The sequence below is a fragment of the Haliaeetus albicilla genome, chromosome 2 (assembly GCF_947461875.1).
Source record: "Haliaeetus albicilla chromosome 2, bHalAlb1.1, whole genome shotgun sequence".
In the NCBI taxonomy this organism is placed as follows: Eukaryota; Metazoa; Chordata; class Aves; order Accipitriformes; family Accipitridae; genus Haliaeetus; species Haliaeetus albicilla.
Window position 1 is genome coordinate 26,315,415 of NC_091484.1, and position 24,701 is coordinate 26,340,115.

At 39.6% G+C, this 24,701-nt stretch overlaps 1 protein-coding gene across 3 annotated transcripts in view; it reads right to left on the reverse strand.

Annotated features, from left to right (window-relative positions):
- Positions 1–24,701, reverse strand: part of DNAJC13 (DnaJ heat shock protein family (Hsp40) member C13) — a 58,478-nt gene that overhangs the window by 4,883 nt on the left and 28,894 nt on the right. For all 3 annotated transcript variants that reach the window (XR_011329554.1, XM_069811612.1, XM_069811602.1), the window contains 32 exons: positions 23,719–23,822; positions 23,482–23,641; positions 22,385–22,447; positions 21,955–22,056; positions 21,709–21,813; positions 21,107–21,309; positions 20,560–20,644; positions 19,956–20,110; positions 18,994–19,039; positions 18,620–18,774; positions 17,797–17,998; positions 16,921–17,036; positions 15,981–16,059; positions 15,253–15,388; positions 13,935–14,119; positions 12,406–12,480; positions 12,085–12,204; positions 11,062–11,241; positions 9,991–10,158; positions 9,282–9,395; positions 8,817–8,933; positions 8,079–8,256; positions 6,958–7,049; positions 5,368–5,467; positions 4,832–4,906; positions 4,559–4,671; positions 3,977–4,146; positions 3,562–3,604; positions 2,473–2,646; positions 1,274–1,453; positions 879–1,019; positions 244–387 (listed from right to left, as the gene is read on the reverse strand). Coding sequence is in view for 2 of the 3 variants with exons in the window: in XM_069811612.1 (XP_069667713.1) it covers positions 244–387; positions 879–1,019; positions 1,274–1,453; positions 2,473–2,646; positions 3,562–3,604; positions 3,977–4,146; positions 4,559–4,671; positions 4,832–4,906; positions 5,368–5,467; positions 6,958–7,049; positions 8,079–8,256; positions 8,817–8,933; positions 9,282–9,395; positions 9,991–10,158; positions 11,062–11,241; positions 12,085–12,204; positions 12,406–12,480; positions 13,935–14,119; positions 15,253–15,388; positions 15,981–16,059; positions 16,921–17,036; positions 17,797–17,998; positions 18,620–18,774; positions 18,994–19,039; positions 19,956–20,110; positions 20,560–20,644; positions 21,107–21,309; positions 21,709–21,813; positions 21,955–22,056; positions 22,385–22,447; positions 23,482–23,641; positions 23,719–23,822 (4,080 nt within the window). In the remaining variant the exon portion in view is untranslated. The remainder of the gene's footprint in view (positions 1–243; positions 388–878; positions 1,020–1,273; positions 1,454–2,472; positions 2,647–3,561; positions 3,605–3,976; positions 4,147–4,558; positions 4,672–4,831; positions 4,907–5,367; positions 5,468–6,957; positions 7,050–8,078; positions 8,257–8,816; positions 8,934–9,281; positions 9,396–9,990; positions 10,159–11,061; positions 11,242–12,084; positions 12,205–12,405; positions 12,481–13,934; positions 14,120–15,252; positions 15,389–15,980; positions 16,060–16,920; positions 17,037–17,796; positions 17,999–18,619; positions 18,775–18,993; positions 19,040–19,955; positions 20,111–20,559; positions 20,645–21,106; positions 21,310–21,708; positions 21,814–21,954; positions 22,057–22,384; positions 22,448–23,481; positions 23,642–23,718; positions 23,823–24,701) is intronic.

Below are 24,701 nucleotides of genomic sequence, written 5' to 3' on the forward strand. Positions count from 1 at the left end.
GTAGAAAAGCTTATAGAACATTTCGGCACTTGGGATTTGCCTTTTTTAATTAGTGCTCTTCACATGCATTGAACCAACGACTTCTCCACAAGAAAGAGATGTAGACGTTCCAACCCATAATGATTTTGTTATGCAATGTTAACTTTTTAGGTGGAATTATGCAGCTGTAAGATTAAACGAGGGATGTTCAGAGTTTGACCCTCCAAGTGTACAAAGCCCAGTTAAGGACTTGTCAGTACTTGCCTGTTCTCCATACTGCAGGCTGCGAGACATGGATTTCAGAGTTTTAACAATCTGAGCTTTTGTTGCAGATGGGCTTTCCAGGTTCTCAAGACCAATACCTTCAAGCAGCTTTAGAAGGTAAGGGACCAAATCTGCCTTCAAAGCCTGCAAACATACCCAAATGAGTTGTCTTCAGATGGACTAGGAAGTTCCATACAGATGTTTTACATTACTAGCATTAGTGTGAACTAAAAGTACAAACAGCTATTACAGAGTATGTTTAGGCTAGTCAATTTTTCCTGAGCTATATAAATACATACAAGGGAACACAAAGATACTGTTCAGCAGTTCTGCTCTGTCTAGTTGTAAACTCGGGTGAATTAGCTGGAATTCCGATGTTACACTTTCTCAGCAGACAGAAGCCAACACTAACCTATGCATTAAGCTTCAGTGCTCAGGTAATATCTTTGAATGGGTCTGCATTTTGGATGAAGGACCAACTGCTGACTTCTCCAAAATGAAAAGCACATTAGTTAGATGGCTGCTGGGAAGCCTCCTGGACACTTAAGTTGAACAGTACCTCTGTTCTTATACAGAGTTTAGATACCCAGATATAAAAATACCATGTTTTCACAGTCTGAGAATATACTACTTACTTGGGCTACTAAGTCATTTTGTTCCTTCTGAAACATTCGATTAAGCGCTTCACAGGCTACACCAACTATATCCGATCTCTTTTTCATTCCATTCATGAGAGGGCTAATGGTCTCTAGCGATGCCATTGCTCGAACACAAAGCTATAGAGAGACAGAAACATCCAGAGTACTTCACTTTATGCTAAGCTTGACAGTTATGGCAGATACGGTCAGCCAAGACCGTAAATTTCTCAGCATCTTTAATCTATCAATTCCCCATTCATTAGCTATGAGTCTCTGCTCATCTAGTACACAGTATTTATAGTTAGAATAATGCCCTTCTAGGAACACTGCTAAACAATACAAATAACTCATTATGCTTTTTTCTCCCCTTGAGCACTTAAATGATTCAGTACCTCATTGTCAGACAGTATGTGCATGACACGAATGGCACTTTTAGGAATGGCATTGTTCTTGTGATTCATAGCTTGGATGATCTTGTGAAGATGACCAAGCGGAGGAACTTGATCAGCTAGCTGAGGCTGGGCACTGAACAGGCACACAGTTGCTGTGGTAATGGTTTCTAAAGTCTCCCCCTGCAGAAAACCAAAACCCAACAGAAAGCATAACTCAGCAAAGCCTTATGAATCTCCATAACAGTCACGTTTCTCACTTGTTCTGCATTAAAGACTTTTCCCCTAATGCTTTTATCATGTCACTTTGCTTTGAAATTAAGACATTTAAAAGAATGTGATCAGCTCCAACAGCGGCAGACATTCACTAGTTTCATGAGCACATATCACAGAAATTTCTAAGCACTATTTCCACTATCTAGAGAAGCTAGTGTCTGGCTGCAGCCTCTGCATGCACAGCAACACATGTGCTGACTTGCACAGTAGAAGCAGGATAGCATGGATGTTTAGGCTGACCACCTGAATGCCTTAAAGGGTTCTGCAGTCTGTGCAGCAGCACTCACCACACTTGCTGTATTCTGCATGCCTATACGAACTGCTATCACATCTTTATTACAGATGTCTGTTTTACTGTGTAAATTAGTTCCCTCCCTGCCAAGTCTAACCCAGAATCTGCCCAAACACTGTTTAAAATTCAGTTTTTAGTAATATCATTAAGTTACTGACTTGAACATCATTCTCATTCAAACTGTAACACGTTAGTTCTACTGCATTACACTAATTGTTAGGTGGCAGCCTTGTATAGGTCACAATTTACACCAGAGTGGGAAGTTAGTGTTGCAGAATGCTAGAAGTATCAAGAGCTGAAAATGTTTAGACAGTGTAGAACAAGTGCCATTTTCTTAGGTTGGTCAATCATGGAATAATTAAAGACACTTCATTTGTTAAGCTTTATCTCTACCACAGAATAAGCCTCTAAGACTTATTGAAGCTAGTTCTGTGGCTTCAGGGACTTTAAAAGCACTGACTTATGTTCAGAAGTTGCCTAAACATACCTACATGCTTTTGCAGGGAGTCAGAAAGCAGACAAAAAATATCATTCATGTTAGGAAGAAAGTGTGAGAATCTAAGTTAATCAGAGACTAAAAGACTAGTAGCTAAAGACTGCTAAACAAAGATCAGAATCAGAAAAAACATCTTACATGGGGGTTATTTTTCTCCAGTAGTTCAGTAAACTTTTCCAACAGTGCAATGAGAAATTCTCTTGGTTTCCGTAAAACCCAGGCCGGCTGGGCAATAAAAATCCTTAGGAAGACTCCCCCCACTGAAAGTTCACCTTCTGCCTCACCATACACCACAGCAAAGTCTTCAGGCAGCTGTTGAATTGTAAAGTAGGAGGAGTTATTAGCAAGGGTATTTGAAAGCTGCAATTGTTTCTCTAACATCATGACTCTAGGTGGTAAGGGTCACTGAACTAACTGTATTCTCCAAAACAGAGCTGTACAAGACCAATAAACACTTAAACTTGAAGCATGAGGTAAGAAGCGAGAGTGGAAAGAACAGTGCAGGCAGTACTACTACAGTGGACTTTGAAAGGAAAGAGCACAAGTAACCGAGTCTACAGCTACACTAGTGGTAAACACTAGTTCAAGAGAAGTACCAGCAACAAGGCTGATAAAACAGCCCTTTCTTTCTTGCACACACCAGGGGAAGGTTTCTCCCCATCAACCTAGGGAAGTTTTCAGTTTCCACCTGCATCAAAACAGCCATCCTATATGTGTTTAGAAGTTGTTTTAATGTTGAACTAGACAACTAGTCATGGGAGGAAGCCGTACCTGGCCTTTCACAGATACTTGGAAAGGCTACAGGCTGAAACATCTCACCAATTGACCCGATATGACGGAATGGCTCAGGACAATCATTTTTGAGACTCAGTGGCTTACTAATATTCCTGAACATTCGCCAAGAGCAAGTTTACTACAGCTACGTAGTAACAGGACTTTTTCCAGCAAACCAGTATTGTCCTTTGTTGCTGACTTCTGGCAAGTTTTAGAAGGACCTGAACTATCAGAAAATTCAGAATACTACTGGCAAAACCACTGCCAATAAAGTGTCTACTTTCAAGGTGCAAGTAACAAAAGCATCAATTCAACATTAAACAGTTACATTAGCACAGCAGTGAGTTCCTGTCTATACTTAGAGGAAAGCCTGTCAGTTACATACATGCATATATTATCAGCTGGCTTAGAGTCTCCCTGGAGGCACTCAAAGCAGAAACAGAATACTTTTACCTTCCAGTTAGTGTCAGGGTTGTCCCTCTGAAGTTTAAAGTGCCTTTAAAAAGAAAATAAGTTTTAACAAGCAGTAAAAAAAAGCAGTCATCTTCCCTACTTGACACCTCAGTCTCCCTCCATCATTGCGAAGTAGTTCCAGTTTTAAACCCCATTTTCTCCTCATTGTAACCCCCTCCCAAATCTTACAGCAGTGAGCAAATACCTGGATTGCACACAAACCGCACTTGGCATCACCGAGTTACAGGTACAATATACAAACAGTGAACAAGTTTCTCTGCACTGAAGTCTGGCTTGCAAGAATTCTACTATTTACAGGCAGAGCTCTGTCTGGCAATTCTTCTATAGCAGCTTTGTTTTACTACCACTAAAAGAGTGTCTCAGTTAAGGAAATACTTAGTTGGTCTCCACATACTCAAGCATCATTTCTCGAACTGTTGTTGATACTCTCTCCCTGGAGTTGTCATTCCAAATTAACTCAGGATTTTCATGAGTTCCCTCGAAGATGTGAACAGCAGCTTCAGGGTTGTCTCTCATGGCATCCATGAAGACTCCAGGTAAAAATTTCATTAGTGTAATTCTAACCTAGAAAGGATGAACAGAATTGACATTTAGTATACCATAAGACAAACTGACAGAAAAATAGAGAACTCCAGGAAGTCCAATTATTGGTAGTGCTATAATGCCAACTGCTAGAATACACCACCAAATAAAATAATGCTATCATTTTAAATAGCGATAGCCAATGGCAGGTCTGAAATCTAGGTGTCTAATGCTAAAGTCATTACAAATGGAAACCAAACCACTTATAGTAGTTACAATAAATACAACTGCTTCTAGAAGTCTGCTCACAGATTAAGAATTAACTATTTTGAAAGGGTCAGCTTGCTCTTCACATGAATGTTTCAATCACAGAAAAGGGGGTTTTGTCCCATCTTTAGGCAGAGACATGTGATACCAAGACAAGAGTTCCAACAAGAGCCGTTAGAATTCTTACCTTTGGACCCACCAGCTTATCTGCAGTCATTTTGGCAAAGAGCTCTGCTGTTTGGGCTCGGACCTGTGGATGTGTTGAGTTGCAAAACATATCTAGTAAGTAGATTAAAGCACCTGTACAAAGAGATAGGAAAACATTCAATTTCTTTTCTGGTCACAAGTAGTATGAATTCACCAATTCCACACTGATTGTTCTAAAGGGAAGAGTAAGATTTGGCCACTGTATTTTGAGTCCAGTGTTGCAAAAACATTCACTTTCAATGTAGTACTGTACCTTTTGCCATGGCCTCTTTAATTATTTTTGTGCTAGATGTCAAAGCGTACAAAGTTTCAAGGACAAGTTGCCGACCTGTCAAAATAAAAAGTATTAAAAGCTTTGTGCCATATAGACTATTAACTAATCAAAGATGAACTAAACCGATCTTAACAGAAAGCTGTATCAAAACTGCAATAAAGCTTATGACAATTGCAAGGCTAGGGATTTCTGGCTAAATTCAGTTAGTTAAGGAATGTCAAATCAATCATACAGTCTAGTACAGCATAACTTCTTAATTAGATGTTTACTGCCTAAATCCCCTATAAGGATCAAGTCAATGAAATACTACACAATTCTAATACCTGCAATTCATATGTTTCAGCTCACGCATTTCGGACAACAAACCGGTTACACAGAACATTTTTTTTTAATCATCCCCACTGAAATGCTGTTTAAACCTAAAACTCAATAGTAAGCTCAGCCAGCTGCAGTCTAATTGATTTCCCAGTTGGAAACCCTTTGCCTTGCAAGACTAAGAATTATATAGTACATACTTGAAGGTAAAGAATGCAGGAGTGCCAGTAAATTAGCAAGAACCATCGCCTCAGCAATGTTATTTACACATTCTTGGTTACTTGTTACTATATTCACTACCTGTAAAAGATGAGAAACATTTGATTATATTCCAGCTGTTAAGACATTTTCCAGAAAATGCAGTGTATGAAGTCAGTCATCTCACTGGCCAATATAGCTAATGTTTACAGTGTTTACTCCTGCCACCAAATTGTCATGTAACCTCAGGGAAGAAGGGAGCAAAGACACAGGCAAGAAGCTATCACTGGTTCCTCCAAGGAGGAACTCACGCCTTGGAACCCCAATCTTGTTACTTTTTAGGTGCTACAATAACAGTTACACAATGTATTGGGTTTGTGTGGCAAGGTTTTGGTAGCAGGGCGGGGGGGTTACAGGGGTGCCTTCTGTAAGAAGCTGCTGGAAGCTTCCCCTGTGTTCAAGAGAGCCCATACCAGCCGGCTCTAAGACGGACCCGCCGCCGGCCAAGACCGAGCCCATCAGCGATAGTGGTAACGCCTCTGGGATAACATTTTTAACACGGGAAAAAAGTTGGGACAGGGAGAAACAGCCGCTGGAGAGAGGAGTGAGAACATGTGAGAGAAACAACCCTGCAGACACCAAGGTCAGTGAAAAAGGAGGGGGAGGAGATGCTCCAGGCACAGGAGCAGAGATTCCCCTGAGGCCCATGGTGAGGCAGGCTGTCCCCCTGCAGCCCATGGAGGTCCACGGTGGAGCAGATATCCACCTGCAGCCCGTGGAGGACCCCACGCCAGAGCAGGTGGGTTCCCAAAGGAGGCTGTGACCCCGTGGGAACCCCGCACTGGAGCAGGCTGCTGGCAGGACCTGCGGATCTATGGAGAGAGGAGCCCACGGAGCAGGTTTTCTGGCAGGACTTGTGACCCTGTGGGGGACCCACGCTGGAGCAGTGTGCTCCTGAAGGACTGCACACCGTGGAAGGGACCCACACTGGAGCAGTTCGTGAAGAACTACAGCCCGTGGGAAGGACCCACGTTGGAGAAGTTCGTGGAGAACTGTCTCCCATGGGTGGGACCCCACACTGGAGCAGGGGAAGAATGTGATGAGTCCTGCCCCTGAGGAGGATGAAGCAGCAGAAAATAATGTGTGATGACCATAAACCCCATCCCCATCCCCCTGTGTCGCTGGGGGGGTTGGTAGAGAAATCCAGGCATGAAGTTGTGCCCGGGAAGAAGGAAGGGGTGGAGGGAAGGTGTTCTGAGATTTGGTTTTATTTCTCATTACCCTACTCTGGTTGATTGGTAATAAATTGAGTTAATTTTCCCCAAACTGAGTCTGTTTTGCCCGTGACAGTAATTGGTGAATCATCTCTCCTGTCCTTATCTCAACCCACAAGCTCTTTGTTATATTTTTTCTCTCCCCTGTCCAGCTGAGGAGGGGGAGTGATAGAACAGCTTGGGTGGGCACCTGGCATCCAGCCAGGGTTAACCCATCACACACAATCAGGTTTGTTCATGCTGATTATGTAGAGCACCCAGACAGGAGGGTTTGGGGTTTTGATTTTTGGTTTGTTTGGCTGGTTTGGGTTTTTTTACCTCCAGAGCCAACTGCTGCACCTGGCCAGCTCCATGAACACGCAGAAGGGAGAATATCAACTTAAAGTGACCTATGCATTCACACTCAGAACCTGCAAGAGACCAAATAAATTATTCTCTTCGTGTTAGCCAAAGCATTCACTGAAGGCCATGCCAAGCCCACATTTCACTATACAGAGGAATGTTAAAGACTACATGTCTCTATATAGTCTGCCACAGTAGTTGTAACAGCTCCTACAGGACAGCACCTACTACAGAATTAGAAGGATTATGAAGGCCTGTCTATTAGTCCATCTTCCACAAAATCTCAGGTCAACAGTATTTCAAAAGCAGAGGATACTTCCGCCCTTTAAGGCAAGTAACTGAGCTAGTTCTTGGACTACCAGTTACTTGCATTCTTACAAGACAGCTAAGCAAGTTCAGGTTTTTTATTTATCATTGATTATCAGTACTACTTCTCTTGAAATACACTTGCCCTTCTGATTCTCCCAGCTTTGAGTAGGGTTGCTATGTGCAGCAGTAACAGCTGCCTTCAGGCTTACAACTGCCAAATACAAAGAATCCAGTCTGAGAACAACCTAAACAGCTGCTACTAAAAGCCACGATAGGAGAATGAGTTGCTTTTAGAACTAATATATAATACAGTAGGAAAACATCCTAATCATATGTCTATGGCTTTTCCAGTCTGTACATTGGTATCTGCTCATAAATCTTTGCTGCTATTAGCTGCCCACTCTCAAGAGCATCTTCTCCTCCTGCTTTAGTAAGGCCCTGGCATGTTTTTAGGTGTTTACTAGCTAAAACATTCTTTGAAGGATCACAGAAAGTTTCATCCAAGTTTGTCTTCCTGGCAACAGCAGGCTAGAATTAGAGTTAAAAACCCAATGTTTCAGAGAACAAAAAATAGATAAAGCTTGGATTTCATGCAAAACTTTAATACTTCTACTGATATTGTTCTCCAAGAAAAAAGCAAAAAACCAAGCCTATATGGCTTAATGCTAAAGTCTGTTAGCCAGCAAAACAAGCTTCCTTCTTGCTGGAAGATAAAGACTACAAAGGTCTGCATTTTTTTAAGGTTGTCCACAAGAAAGCCTATCAGGGAAGTTCAGTTTTAAGCCTACCTGGGTTGTGTTTTATCACGTTTCTCAGAGCCTCCAGGGCCATTTCAACTCTCCGTAACCGATCTCCATGTTGATTGGACTCTACTTTCCCAGTCTGTGTTATTGCCATTAGCGTATGAAGGTACTGTGCCTGTGAGCCTATGTAATCCAAGAGGCTTGCAGCAAATGCTTTAGGAAGCTTTAAATTAGAGATGAGAGCATTTTTAGCTGTGTGATGCAACAGTATTCACGCTAGAAGAAAACGTATCCAAATAACTTTTCCTACATTTCACATATGCCTTTCTTCCAGCCAGACAGACAGGAAACACTTTTCTACTAGGATCACTGTAACATCCAGAGCACATTAACCCTATTTATATCTAAACATACCTTTAGAAAACTACCACTACTTCAACAGTACTCTTGAGGTGTATGTTTGTCCATATATAGATGGACAGCAAAGCCACTAGGCAGAATCGCTACCTCCTGGAATTACTGAATCAACCCGAGCATCTGCAGTGCAAGCTTGTAGAGAAAAGGCATTAAGACATCTGAAGCAGCACATCTTATGACAAACTCATTGTCCTTTTTAATTTATTCTGCTCCAATAGAAAGATATGCCATAACATCCTGATCATGCTGAAGGAAGCTTCTGTAAGATTTTTGTGTTTTCTCCATTCTGTTTGCACTGACAGATAAAGAGGAAGAAGTAACATTCCAAATGCTAGTTTCAACAGGAAGGTTTTAGCTACATCTCACCTCTAGTTGGAAGGTAGGGACCTCATTGTAGACTCTAACAAAAATCTCTCCCACAATAAGTTCCTTTGCATGGTCACTGAAGACAAAGTCAGATCCATAGCTCTTGTCACAGTCACCCTTTAAGCAGAGATAAGCAGAGATAAGCAGCACAAGCTCAGACAGAAAATCTTGTAGAAAGTGTAAAGCTATAACCCGATAATGAAATAGACAATACTTCAACAGAAAATTTAAAGCTTTTGCTAAAAGTCAGAAGCTCAAGACATACTGAAACATTATAAGAAATAAAAACCCCAAACTCTTAGGTTTTTGTTTTCTTTTTAAGACTACTGAATGAAGGAAGTGACTTAGGAGTAGACAACAATGGATACTTGTATTAACTACACTACTGCATTACAAGTGGATATACCAAAATACAAAACAGTTTAAAAAAAATAGTAGTGGGATTTAAAGTAAAGGTTATCTTACTCTCTTAACCATGCTTTCTTGCTGAGATTCCAAAAACTCTAGTAACTCAGCTCTTGTCCCATTGTTCCAGATCAAGTAGGGGTTCTCTGTGTTACTGTTCAGCATCTTCAGAGTCTAAGAAACAAGGAATGCTTACAACACTTTCGGATCATTATGCACAGTAATCAGCATGCTTCACTACATTAGTTAATCCAAGCTCATTAACAGCTAGACCAATTTCATGAGCAAGTTTAAAGTGTCAAGTTTCCCACATACTGGAAAAACAGTATGTGTAAGTTATTTGGTACAGTACAATCTATATTTCAATTTTTTATTTATTCTGCTTTGAGCCAGATGTACTTCAGATTCTCCATCTATCTTTGACAGTGAACAGCAACTATCTGCAGTGTCTCTTTGTAGATTACTTCCTTGGCACCTCTTTTGAAGAGAGCAGTTTAGCCTTTGCTCTCCATTATCGTTATATCCTTGAGCCTTCAACAGTTAACTTCTTTGCTCTTATATTTGTTTTGCAAATATTATTCTATAGGGTACTGTTCCTGTCCATAGTGTTTGAGGCTAAAAAAGCTTCTTTTCCTTGCAGTTATTCTAACTGCAAAGAAAAATCACACTGCTGTTCTCTGTATCAGTTGGTTTAAGAGTCCAATGTTTTAGAAGTGACCAGGTATTCCTTCCATAAATCACTAGAGAGTTTTGGCCAACAGACGCTTACCTCAGTAGGACTGACCACAGCAAGTTTCCTTGCAATATAGGGTGTCAACATTCCAGACAAGCTTTTCCTGATTGTTGGGTTTTCAGGTGTAGCTTGTTCTTCAGAGAGATACCCTCCGAGGCGACTCAAGGCCAGGAGACTGAGCTTTGCAAGGCTATTTGCTACCTCCTGAAAAACACAAAGACGGTTATAAAAAACCTAGAGCTTACTGAAGAAATATCAGAATGGCCAGAAAGAGTTGTCCAACACTACTGCACCACAACAAACAGAATTAGTATTCTCTATTGATCTGCATCACTAATTATGCATTGATGTCCAACAAAACACTAGGTGCTGCAGAACAGCACAATATAATTGCTATGTTGTGGGCTTAATAAGTGCAGTTAGACATGAGCACTGGTAAGTACAAAAAACTGAGGCACCAAGGTGAGCCGAAAGCTACAGAAGCTGTTTAGTGTAATAGCTTCTGACCAGACAACGGTTCCTGCTAGCACAGTCAAATATCAGCATAAGCCTTTTATGACAGTGATACAAGAGTTAATAATTACAATAGACTGTTCAAAGCTCATCTCATCCAGTAGCTGAGGAAGAAATGCCATACTTAGAGGGTCACTATTTAAGGAAATGGAAGTGTAAAGCCACTTACATAGCTGTGAGGCAAAGGGACAATATTACCCTACAGTAGGCATTTCATATAAGTTCCTGATATCACTAGACAATCTCTTCAGTTGAGCCTCAAGACAAAAAAGACTTTTTTATTCTGCTAGCATAAATTTACTTATTTTTACTGTTCACTGTAGATAAAATCTCTTGCATTAAATCTACCAGAAACTACAGGGTTTGGCAGCTTTAACATTTGAACTCAAAAACATGAGCTACTCTAAAAAAGAAACACCAAATCCCAAACAACAATATTTACACTACTACACAAAAATCCCCTCCCAAAACTGCTCTATTAACATTATTGTTCGTGTAATTCAATGATTCTAACAAGTATTTGAATATTTTGTTAATAAGAGATGGCAAGCAACAGCCTTCGGTATTTGAAAGCATGCACCTTGTTAAGGTTACCTGGTGATTTGAATCTTCACTTTTTTGAATACCGCTCTCTTCTAGCGTATAGTCATAGTTGAAGAGGTAACCCAGTAAGTACCAGAGAACTCCAGCTTGGAACAAGTGTGTTTGTAGCCAGTAATCTAAGGCAAAGGAGCTAACGCACTCTACTCCCAAAGAAGCTACTCGTGGTATGTTCTGAGGGAGGAAAAAAGTTTGCCTTAGTACTTGTGACCAAAGAAAGCCAACTGTCTTCCTTACCAAAGATGTAAAGCCCAAACTTGCTAATTCCAGAGTACTAAGCAGCACAGAGATTAAAATTGAAGTAGACAGAAGAACATATGCAGTCAAAGTTAAGTGTCTGGTAGCCAAAAAACTGATTAGCCAGCATCCTTTAAAGGAAGATTACTTGAATAGTTATTTTATGTGATTAGAAAGCATTGATGAACTAGTGGAAAAACAATTCAAGAAAGTGGCAGAGATTCCCAGATGAGCTTTCTATGGCAATACAGGTGTTCTGCAGGGACTAAAGAACACACAAGCATCTATGGTCAGTTACTGGTTTTACAGTCTTATGTTTTCACATACCCCATATGAAAATTTCCAGACAAGCTTTCCTTTCTTAATTCAGACAGAATTCAGCATTTATATAACACAAATTCTAAAGAGCTAAATGGCAACAAAACTTGAATCCTGTTCCCAGAGTTTATGCTGATTTAGGAGTCTATCTGCTTATGTAGGATCTAGCTCTAGTACTTTTATCTGCTGGTTTAGTACAGTAAACCAACCAGCTAGACATGTCAGTTAAAAGGCAAAAGTAGCTGGATCTTTATAGTGATTACATTTTAAGTCCACTAAATGCATTCAAATACAAGTGTTGAGAACAAGGCAGTAGAGTTCTGTATCCCATAATGATTAGCTGGGATCTTACAGAAGGGTTTGATCAGTCTCTGCAGTTGTCCCGTCTCCCTTAAAAGGAGAACATTTCCCTAAACACTTAACAGTTAAATACCCATTTAGGCAAAGGAAAGGAGCTCTTACCTTGCCATAATACAGTAGTCTACAGAGGTCCTTAATGATGTTAGGCATTTCTGTAATCTTCTCTCTGCATTCCTCAAACTGAGCTGCTACACTGTAACACTTACTAATATATCCACATACCTACAAAAAGCAGTATTTTATTCATTCCAAGTGGAGGGGAAACGCATGTTTACAATCCTATTTTTGAATATATATAATACTACATCAATGTTTTACATTATATATACAGACACTTACATTTATTATTATATTATATATATATACTATACTATATAGTCTTCTGAGAAGCTGATACAATCAATTAAAGTTGCTGCAACTTACCTGTACAGACATATCATCTGGTTTACTAGAACGAGTCAAGACTGCTACACAACGATTAAACGCTTCTTGCAATACCTGTGAGGATTGGATGATGCATAAGTTCAGTCACAACAAAAACTGAAAGGCTAGCAGAAATAAAACATTAGCTGGTAAACCCATTTGCAATAGCTGAAGGGAAACATTTGACATTCAGCTCCTTGCTCAGATGGTTTACAGGGGCAAAATTCCTTGCAAGCACTGGTACTAGCCTTTGGTGCTTTACAGTTGATTGCATTCTTGCATGTGAATTATTACCTCAGTAAGTTTGCAGATGACACCAAGCTGGGAGGGAGTGTTGATCTGCTGGAGGGTAGGAAGGCTCTACACAGGGATCTGGACAGGCTGGATCAATGGGCCAAGGCCAATTTCAGAGGGTTCAGCAAGGTTCAGTGCTGGGTCCTGCACTTGGGTCACAACAACCCCATGCAGCACTACAGGCTTGGGGAAGAGTGGCTGGAAAGCTGCCTGGTGGGAAAGGACCTGGGGGTGCTGGTTGACAGCCGGCTGAATATGAGCCAGCAGAGTGCCCAGGTGGCCAAGAAGGCCAATGGCATCCTGGCCTGCATCAGAAATAGTGTGGCCAGCAGGAGCAGGGAGGTGACTGTTCCCCTGTACTCGGCACTGGTGAGGCCGCACCTCGAGTACTGTGTTCAGTTTTGGGCCGCTCACTACAAGAAAGACATTGAGTTGCTGGAGCGTGTCCAGAGAAGGGCAACCAAGTTGGTGAGGGGCCTGGAGCACAAGTCTTATGAGGAGCAGCTGAGGGAACTGGGGCTGTTTAGTCTGGAGAAAAGGAGGCTGAGGGGAGACCTTATCGCTCTCTACAACTACCTGAAAGGGGGTTGTAGTGAGGTGGGTGCTGGTCTCTTCTCCCAAGTAAGAAGCAATAGGACAAGAGGAAACAGCCTCAAGTTGCAGCAGGGGAGGCTTACACTGGATATTAGGAAAAATTTCTTCACTGAAAGGGTTGTCAGACATTGGAACAGGCTGCCCAGGGAAGCGGTTGAGTCACCATCCCTGGGGGTATTTAAAAGATGTAGATGTGGCATTTAGGGACATGGTTTAGTGGTGGACTTGGCAGTGCTCAGTTAACAGTTGGACTCGATGTTCTCAAGAGTCTTTTCCAACCTAAATGACTCTGTTTCTAATATGAGCAATGAAAAGCCCTTCTGCTCAAGTGACTTGTTCACACTTATCTATTCTTTCACATACAGAATGCAGCAGCTCTCAGTAGAGTTTTGTAAAGTACAGAAACATCATATGTAGTTTGCTTATCCACAGTTCAACAGACAAGCCTAGCTCCAGAAAGAGGTATACTCTGCAAAATGCTTCTCCCAGTGCATCCAGAAAAGGGACAGTAAGAATGAACAAGGTTATCAAGACCAAAAGTGATTCTCAATTGCATCTGATGTCCTATGCATTGAGGATCTAGGAATTTTAGCTATCAAAAAGATTAAAAGAATTCATCTCAATAAGTTTTTTCCATTTACCTCAATTCCATTTTCTCTCCTTAGTTCTTCTGCATTTAATGCTGAACAATTGACAGTATGGAAAGCAAGTTCTGTAGCAGCAGGCAACAGAGCAGATTCTTTGGAAAATAAAAGGTCATCTGATGTTTCAATGGTAATAGTCTTTATCAGCATAGGATAGCCCGCATACTTGTAAGGTTTCAACTCTGAAAGAAAAAAAGTCAAAGCTTACACATACACAGAGTCTAAGCAATTTAAACGACCGCATAATTATCAGTAGAAGAAATATATATAAGGACTAGGAGTCAAAGAAAGCCAACACCTGGGAAAACTGGAGCAAGACTGAGCAGTCCACACAATCTGGCTCCTTGTCAGATAAGGCTGTTCATGCTAGAAGCTGACAGAGCTTCAGGGAAAGAACTCATTTAAGATTAAAAAAGACTTATCTCCAGCTCAGCAAGTCCCCAAGCTTAGAGCATTCCAAATGATGCTTGTCTGTATCCAGAGAAACACAAGTATAGCTTGGTTTGTCTGTCTTAGGCCAGGATTGTCCAAGACAATAAGCCTATAAGGACCTTTTCCAGTTTGACACAGCAATTGTATGTTTTCAATAATTATATTTTTCATTCTTTTAGGGTTCAGCAGTACTAAAGAACAATTTCATCTTGCAGTATGGAGCTGACTGCAAGCTGACCTACGTAGATCTACACTAATGTTGTCACTGCCTCCACACAACTGACAGAGCTGTGATTGCATGTGAGGTTCTTAGTTTACCATTACAATGTAACACGTAGAAAAACACTGTTCACTCTGCAAGACTTGTACATGCCAGCAGCTACCAGCTAGAGCCAAGGCTTAGGGTACTCTAGCTATCCCTCTTTCCCCACTGGGCTGTGAAGGAGGTGGTATTGCAGCACACTCACCAGAAGACTAACACCACTCAATTTCTGCAAGATTGTCTCATCTTTAATAGCCACACAAGTGTAATTTGTACCCAGAATCTGCCATCTGGGTGACTGAGTACTAGTGAGCACTTTCTGCATAGACAGAATTGTAAGTCTAAGTTATATATGGAGGAAGATTCAAACTGATTAGTATGAGAGCAGAGAGTTTCAAAAAGCTATTCATGCTTTTTTGAAATAAGTTTTACTGCAGACAAATTTTTTTCATGGAACATAAAGTCCTATGTTGAAGCCCTTAACCATAGCCACATAATGCTGTGGCAAGCCAGAAACCAGATCAACAGAACACAGATTCAAGAACAGAGGAGATAAAAAACCGACCACAATGGCCACTAAAGGAATGAACATAAAGCATTCTTCTGAGCCAGCATGCTTACCTTCCTTATGCCTGTTGAAGAGGATGCTTTGAGTTTTCAAGATCAAAATTATGTTTTCTGGATCTGGCCCGTCTATCACCTTAGCAGACTTTGTGCATAGAAACTCATATGCTTTATTAACTTTTTCAAACATATCCTGCAAATAAAGAAGAACAGTCTTAAGAGTTGCTAAGAACCCCCTAAATTACTACAAGTCTGCAGTATCAGTTTAGATGCAGATAAAATAAAGCATTCCAGGTTATTAGCCAGAACACTAGTTTTGTTGCCTTATGGCACTTCAGAAAATACTCTGAAGAACCTTAAGAACACAGGTTCACCGATCAGTTGGTCACCTAAATTTTGCCACAGGCAAGAGACTAAAACTACTTACTACTTTTGTCATGGTGGAATTGACTTAGAGTTCAACTGATTGTAAGAATGAGCAGAGGATGCAGTCTGTCTTTGAAAGGGAACAATAGCTTATTTAGGTCCTGTATAATTCTTTGAACCTGACACTGAGATGTGGGTCTGACCCAATTACATCAGTTTACTGTAGAAATCCTAACATACCTTGATTGACATCAGTTAAATTACTCATCTGTAGTATTAATCTGTATTCTAGTATTCATCTAGGGCATAGTTTTTAAAAGGGAGAAAGAAAATTTAAGTGGGCATTTCAGAATTCTTAACACATACAACAGCTGAATTTGTCCCCACTTTATAACACCACGAATTTGCATTGTACATACCCTGCCTTCTGGATTCTTGTCTGGGTGATATTTTTGCGCCAGCCTGAAATAAGCTTTCCTGATCTTGCTTTCATCATGCCTATGAGAAAATAAGTCCCATTACATTGAGTAACATCAAAAAAAGCCAGAAAAACAAGCCTAGATTCTGACAGCAGTACTCATAGTAATGGCAATTAAGTGAAAACTACAAAGCTCTCATATTTCAATTTGAAAATCCTGCTTCATCAGCTGACACTGAGCAGGGGTAATCCCATGGCCACACAAAAGAAAGATATTTATAAAGTATTTTAGTACCTCTTGTACCGAATACACTAAACCAGAAGGTCCTTGAAGTCCCTGAATCTTCTAAATGAAGAGTCTAAATGAGCTATAAGTGGTAAAAGTTAGTAGTTCCTGATTTGTAGTAAGTGCACTGTTCTTGAAGAATAAATACAAAGTGCTGTCAGTTCTCTCCTAAGTCAGAAACCAGTGGCAAGAAAGGAGGTAAAACATCCTAAGGATATTATCACAAAAAAAGGAAAATATTTGGCAGGGGGAAGAAGGATGATAAGAGAAACCAAGTTCCACTGTGAACATAATCAAGTTCTGCCACATTCTTTTCTCACTATGGTTGAGTCTAATACGCTTGTCCTGTACAACAGCCTAGTGAATGCTTTAAAACAGAAATCCAAGCATTATTTCCCCAGCTTCAGCTTATCTGAACACTTTACAATTATTCTCTTGAACACTTTACAATTATTCTCTCACTGGAGTTGGATTTTCAAGCTTTGTTTCTTTTTACATAAAGCAATCTTCCACTGTGAAATAAGTAGGTGCTAGACATAACTGAACTGGTACCACTAATTGGTTGCAAGTACCAAGATAAGAAACTTCAGTTTGTTCAGCATACAGAGTTTATGTAAATTTACTTATACAACTTTAAGTAATGAAAACAACTTACTGGCCTTGTCCTTTGGGAAGGTTAAGGACTTCATAAGCATCATCTATTGACATGGTAGGTGGCTTCTTTTCCACCTCCTTCTTCCAGGCTTCTAGTGTATCTTTCAACAGTTTAACCTAAATAATTACAATTCATTGTTTCATTTATGCTGACACCAGTACACATCATCTTTTTTAATAAAGTGCTGCTTTATTAATGAATCCTTATCACTCATCACCCTAAGTTTAAGGCCTAATCCTTTGAACTTCAGTAACTGTGCTTCCCCCTCCAGTCAATAAGTGATTAAGACTTTGCTTCACTACAGTGCTGTATTTTATTTAAGATAAGAGCACCTTAAGATTAAAAGGTTTACATAAAAGTCACATTAAAAGAGGGAGAATCACTTAAATTGTATGCAGTTCACATCACGATACTACAAAAACTGCAACAAAGCTGCATAAGTAAAGCTGCTTAGACAGATCTAGACCATAGACTTGTATCAAAAAAGATCTCATCAATTGAGGTAGTGTACTTATCAGTACACCAAGTTAGTTCAGTTTCTTGTCCAGTGGGGACAAGTAAGAACCTAGAAGTGATGATTTCCCCCACCCCAATCACTTGAGGTTCACTGAAACACTCTGAAGTTTCTTGGATGCTTTATTTTGCTTTTTTAGTAGTCACCACAGGGAGGATATACTTAACGTGCAGTGGCTATATGGCATGAAGACTATTCTGCTTCAAGATAAAGAAATGTTTAACATATTTGCTTATGAACTGAAAGTCAGGATCAGTTACTTGCAAACCTAGCATTTGATTCCCTTACATTTCATTACAAATCCCACTTTTAGGACTCTGAAAGACCAAGAACCAAATGAATCCTAAATACTTCTTACTTACTGGATCTTTAATTGGCCAGTCTGGAAATCTAAGTGTATCACAAAGATGCTTGAGGTAATAAATATTACAGAACAGCTCATTTTCCAGTTGTGGATAGTTGATAACTGGGATAGGACAGTATTGGTAGAGTGCTCTTGTATTGCTTTGAAGACGAGGGGTGAAGTCAGCAAGATGAGCAGCAATCTTCTCTATCATAAGACGCCTAAAAGTTAAAGTTTGATTTAACACTTGCCAAGCAGTCCTCAATCCTCAGTGACAATGATTTCTTCTGAAAAAGCTTTCCTTAGTAGTTTCCCACATTTCAGAAGGGATTCAGAACAGGATTCACATCCTACTCTGTTATAAAGCTATTTCAATGCCATGAAAATTAGTTTATTAAAAACAATGTCAAGTGACATTTTGCCTTCCTGCAACACCTCTTTACTTTTTGGGAGACCCTAAAAATGTATTGTAATATTAGAGGTATATCTCCTAGACAGGTGCTGATAATAAATGAGTAAAGTATAAAGCAGCCCACAAATAGTGAAAGTCTCCACTCATGAAAGGAACTTAAGTATGATAGAGGCAAATGTAAAGCATGTTGTCAGATGTTCAGGGAAATATTCCCCTTCCCTGCTGCCAATTCTGCTCCCCCTGTCCCTGTTACTTCTGATAGGAGCAGAGGGCAATGCAGGACATTGCCTTTGCAGAAGGCAAACAGAGAGAAGTAATGAAACCATGGAATCCAGGTATTTTCAGCTTTCTTTAGACATGTCAAAGACAAGACCTCTTCAGCAGGAGATATAGTTCAGATTTATTTGTCCCTCTGACAGAAAACAGTTACCTCATTTCATTGCTCCAAATTGCTTCTGGAGTGTCAAATTCTCCAAGGAATATCTCAGAAAATTTTTCTGGTTCATAGTTTTCTAAATAACACACCATTGCTTCAGGAAGAATATGTCCAAGTATACTTCTTTGAACTATATCTTGACCTTTTGTCTAGAGAAGAGATCACATTGTCATCTCAAAGGTAATCTGAATTCAGTCTTGCTAACCAACTAGAGATCTAAAAACCCCACCCACTTTTCCCTTATAGTTCTTAAATTCTAACTCTTGAGAACTTAGAGAAAGAACAAGCATCAAGTATTGCTAATACAACTACAGGTGGTCTGCAAAACTATTTGGAAACAGAGGTAGTTACTTTTGCAATCTACTCACTTCTTCAGACTTGAAAGCTTGTTTTGTATGTGTGTATTTCAAAAACCTAGAAGAGAAACAGCAGTTATTTTCTGTTTAATTGATACTTAAGGCACCTTTGAAAGATAAGCAGACCAACATAGCCCAGCTGGCAAGTCCCATTTACTTTGATATCAGAGTAACAGCAACAATTGAACGAATCTCTGTACAAAGTCCATCAAATCCTTGGGAACTCCCATGTTACAAATGTTGCCTTATGTTGATCATTTCAGTTTGGAAGTCTTGTTCCTGAAAGCTTGTTTTCTTCAGACACACACAAAAAAAGAAGCTGATAGAGACACAGACAACCTTTCCCTACAAACCTCTCCCTGCACCCTTAGATCATCATTGCAGGGATGAAACAAGATGATCATACACTAACTGCTGACAGTTGTGTTACACTAGAGTCATCATGTAAACATGCAATCATTTCCCAATGCATTTGCTATAGAAGAGACTTAACTGGAATTGTACAATAGCTTTTTATGAACTGTTGGATTTAGAGGAACAGTACTGGAATGAACTGCAATAGCCACGTGCACAAGCAGTGCATCTGTGTCAGGCAGTACAAGCTGACTTAACTGTTTCAGGCTTCAATACTAAACAGGGTACTAGATTTTTCCACTGCTTTTGATACCTGATTACTATCAAAAACTACATTAGCATATCAGTAGCCTATATTAGTACTCTTTAGCACCTATAATGATTTCTTCTTCTACATTAAACCGTGCCTAGTTGTACTATTAGAACTATATGATCAGACATGCTCTTGTTCCCTCCCTATCAGGGTCATAAGCAATTCACTTCAGTGACTGACTAGACCATGTGGAGGCAATTCTAGACCATGTTTGCTTGCAATCTCATGTTGGTTCTAGCAAGCCACACTCTGGAGCATTCAGAGCATGACTGGTCAAGAGGTATTTTTAGCTATTCTTTTTCCTCACCTTGCAATAGGAAGTACGTTGGAACCTGTGTACATCATGATAAAGAAGAATACTCCACTCAGATAAAAACGAGGTAACTGAGGGTTATCTTGCATGACATGAAAGAGCAATATAGCAACTTTTTCCACAAGGATAGGATCAAAAGTCAGTAATAGCTGAAATCAAACACAAGCATTTACATTAGCTGCTTGAGTAGTGCAAGTTACCCAGCCAAAATTGAAGTTTTAACTAATTCCGTATTGGGATAAGCCAGTAAACTTACAAGAATTTCAGTTAAAGAAACTTCAGCCCAAAAATAACAGGTTTGAATCACAGAATGTTTAAAGTTGGAAAGGACCTCTGGAGGTCATCTTGTCAACCCCCCCTGCTCAAAAGCAGGGTCACCTACAGCTGGTGGCTTTTCAGTATCTCCAAGAATGGAAATATTTATTAATATTGAAATTTGTAACAACACCCAGTGAAACAAACAACTGCTTGTCCAGAGATCTGCAGAACATTACAGATGTCATTTGATGTGTTCATCCCACTTAAAGTATTCACATAAGGAAGATGGTTGAGTAAGTCAAACTTGCTCATCCAGATACATTTTCAAAGAGTTGCTTACCTGAGTGATATGAGGAAGGCAAGTACTATCTGACAAAAGCCTTTTCACTCTAGGCAGAGGTCTTATAATTGCATTGTCTTGATCCCTAAAAAATAAAGCAGCACAACAGTAAGCACACATATGCCTTTTCTCTTTCAAGAATGAACAACTTCATTAAGCCATAAGTATCACGCTATTGAGATCATATTCAGTGTCTGGTTTCTTTTAACTTCAAAGTTTGTTGTTAGACTTGATAAGTGTGGCTTAATGTTACACATTAAAGCAGCTTTGTTTAAGTTAAACTAGAGCCTGCCTGCAAGAGTGAGACTACACTGCTATGCATTAGAAACACACATAGCTTGTGCATTCATTCTTGCAGTCCCTTTCACAGTATTAGTATTGTCTCATTTACAAACTCTGTTTGCCCACAGAATTAATTACTACTATGTAAAGAGGGTCTTTAATATAGTTCATTAATGTACTGCTTGGTTTTTAAGAAAAGCTTCCAGATAGAATTTATACATCTGCCAGAGAAAGTTAACCACTTCTGCTGAAAATTAGTATTTACCTGCTGGGAAAATATCCACACATTGTGATGAGCATGTTGAGTACAAGTGTGGCAAGGTCAGTCTCATTCAACACAGGCTGGCCACTGGCAAGCAAGCACCACTTGAGCTGAGGTATGACCTGTAATGGTCGCCAGCCATCCATACCTTGAGCCCAGCAACGTGTTTTTGAAGTCAGCTTTCCACTGTTCCATAGTTCCTGCATCTGTTGTGAGATTAGATATGAACTTAGTTGATTCAGCATTCAGAGCTACCTTTGCTCCTAAACATTCACACTCGAGACAAGCTTTTAACTGCTGTATGGCAGACTACTATAGTTACATGAAATTCCAACGTGTTTATAACTGTCAGGAAACATGAAGTAAAAGTTGACAGATTAACTGTAGCATAATTGAGGCATGGAGGGGTAGGCAGCCTTACCAAAAAGGCTGTGGTTCTTGGCACAACATCAAGTCTCTTATCTAGCTTTAATCCTTATTTAAAGAGTTATTTAGAGAATATCGTTTAGCACTGTTTACAGTTTGTTCTCTCACCATTTGAAACACACCCAGTCACCAGGATGAAAATAATTTGTCAAGTTAGAGAGTCTGAAGCTGACAGATACCTCTTGAAAGCTGTAAGGACCACTCCTTTCTTTGTCAGCATTGCCAAAGTACCATTCTTTCTCACTCTCCCTCTTCATATCAGGTGCCGCCTCAATCACATTGCTCTAGAAGTTGATGTTAATAAGAATAGCTTTAACTTCAGTATAAATATCACAGAAAATGTGAAAAGGACGTTGATTTTTTTTTTTAAGAATTGTCCTTTTAGCAAAGCAATATATGAGTAGTAAGAAACGAAGGCCACATACCTGCAGAGGGACTGTAGCTCTGCTTGTGTGAAGATGTGCCAGAGTAAGCAGATCCACAAGGATTCTAATGCCATTTGAATCCATAAGGTCCTTCACATTTTTCTGTTAATGGATAAACTGAGTTAACACCAGCATTTTCTAGACAAGAGTTCTTACAAGTACTGAACAGTTTTATTCAAATAAGTGTCCATGAGAAAAGTCAAATCATTCTCTGAACTGACTAGAATGGCATAATCACCACAGTATCTACACATTTTCTTCAGCTTTCTCACCAGTAACTACCACATCCCAGAAAGCTGTACCAAACATTGCTTTAAGACTTCCTCAAGACTTGAATTTTTGCTCAAGTTAACACTGAAAGACTAGTTCAGACCATTTTATACAGCTGAAAGACCAATAAACTACTGTTAAGTGTACATGTCCACCTTACCTTATTAAGGATCAGCTTGTTGAGAAACAGTATCAATCTGTCCCGCTCAAGCCTGTCAGTGCACTATTGCAATGGAAGATCACAAGTTAGTATTTGATAGCACATACTAGAAGTTGCCTTCAAAAGTCAATAGTTGCACTATTTACTTTTTCCATGCCCAGGATAAAACTGCTGATTATTACATGTCCAGTTTCATGCACAACTAATAAATGTAGTTTTCTGCCACTGAGGAGGCAAGGCCTTGTTGTCTTCCATCCCCTTTGTTGCTCTGGGTCTGACATTCAAACCCACTTTTCTGCTAAGTCTGTTGTTCTAAAGGTACAACATTTGATTCCCCAGTGAGCCAGTTAACAAGTACAACAGAAAAAGAGAATGCTTTCAGCCAGCAGACAGACTGGGTCTTTGATGTTACATCTCTGGTGAGACTATCAAAAGTCAAGACAAAATAACAAGACTGCATTGGTTCACTGTAAGTTTCACTTACAATAGCCATATCTAAAACCCATACTGACATTAGCAAAGAACCCTTTCTCCAGACTGCATGGAAATGTATTTTTGCAAGCTGTATCAGTTGTCAGACATACCTTAACAGACACTTGAAGGGCAAAGTAGATACCACTAAAAATCTAATCCATCATATGTGCCCATCTAAGGCTACCATTTCATTAGGTCTGGGGCTGTTGCTACTACTCTTGAAGTCAGTATTTCAAAATAATACAACATGGAACAAGGTTCTCCTCTTAAAAAGCTTTACGCTTCTGCATTTTTCAAAAGCAAGGACAAGATTAATATCACACAAAGTTCCTTCACACTATTTCTGTACAACCTGAAAACCTGTTGGCTAACAAAATGAAGATATAAAGATACTAGTTTGAAATACCTTTATGATCAGCAGGTTTTTTTAGTGAAACTTCAACGGAATCAAGGGGAGATACTAGGAACACTTGGTGACAGCATGGGGGTGAAAAGTATTCATGCTGCAGCTTCACATTCCGTAAAACCAAAACTCTGGTTTCACAGCAACTTGAAGGATGTGAACATATGTTGGACTAGCTGTATGTTAACTATTGTATCAAGTAATTTTAAATAATTCTTACCCTTTCCAACATCCCAACAATGTACTTGGTATCAGAAAATGGTCCTATTTCTTCATGACATCTTCCATAAACGATGGCCAATGCTTGCAGACACAAGCATTTCATATTAACTTTTGGGGTAAGCAAGAAGCGATGATAGAGTTCATTGAAGAATTCGTATCTAAGAAAGATGAGATTTTAGTGAAGAAAACAAAACAAAGACCTTGAGAATGAGATACTATCTTAATAATGTCTCACGATTTTTTGATTGCTCCACTTTCTTCAGTTTCATCTTCTTCCAGTAGCAATCTTAGATAATAATCCCCTATTTTTATTTCCTCAGAAAGGCACTCATATTTTACCTGTAACACAGAACAAGTTACTTAACAGTAAACACTGTTTCTCCTTCATTAAGTTTATTCTTGCACAACAAGACTGTACTTGCTTGCATCCATAAACTCAACAAGGTTAGCAACCCCTCCTACAGTCTGAGGAAGACTGAAATCTGCAAGTTTGCCGTTAAAGAAACACACATCTACGAAATATGCCATAAGCTATTGTTCCTCCCCAGAACAAATGAAGTTTCCCATCTTACTGAAATTCCAGCTTCCAGCTTTTAAGTAACTTGTTTTCAATATCAGCTGGTTTTAACTAAACTTACAAAATACATTATGTATTCAGTGACTCAAGCTTTAGTAAGTAGTTATTCCATTGCAAGGTATTTCACTCGATGTTACTACAAATATGAAACAGAAGCATGATGTAATTACTAGTTATACTTGCTATTATGCTGGGTAATAAAAGCCTAGAGGCATCAGTAATACACACCAAGAAGCTGAAGTGACATTGCACAATGACAGCCATCATTAACTTCAGAGCAACTACATTACATTACATTTCACCAGATGCCTCAATGCTCAGTGGTTTTAAGCATTTGGCAAGCACCATATTTAGAGGTACCACATAAACATACCACAGAAGCTGCTCTGTACAGTGGGTTTTCTTATCTATAGTTTGTGGCCTCATGACAGTAGCCTGCAAAGTTATCTACAGATTTGACCACAGCATGTGATACAAAGACATCCCACTAACTAGTACACTTCCAGAGCAACCTCAAGCCACTATCCCCCTTGGCAAAGTGACAGGTTCCACAGCTGGCAGAGAAGCCTTTGTCATCACTACATAGTTAGTTCAAATACTTACAGCATAGCCTGATAAAGTATTCATTTAAAATATTTAAA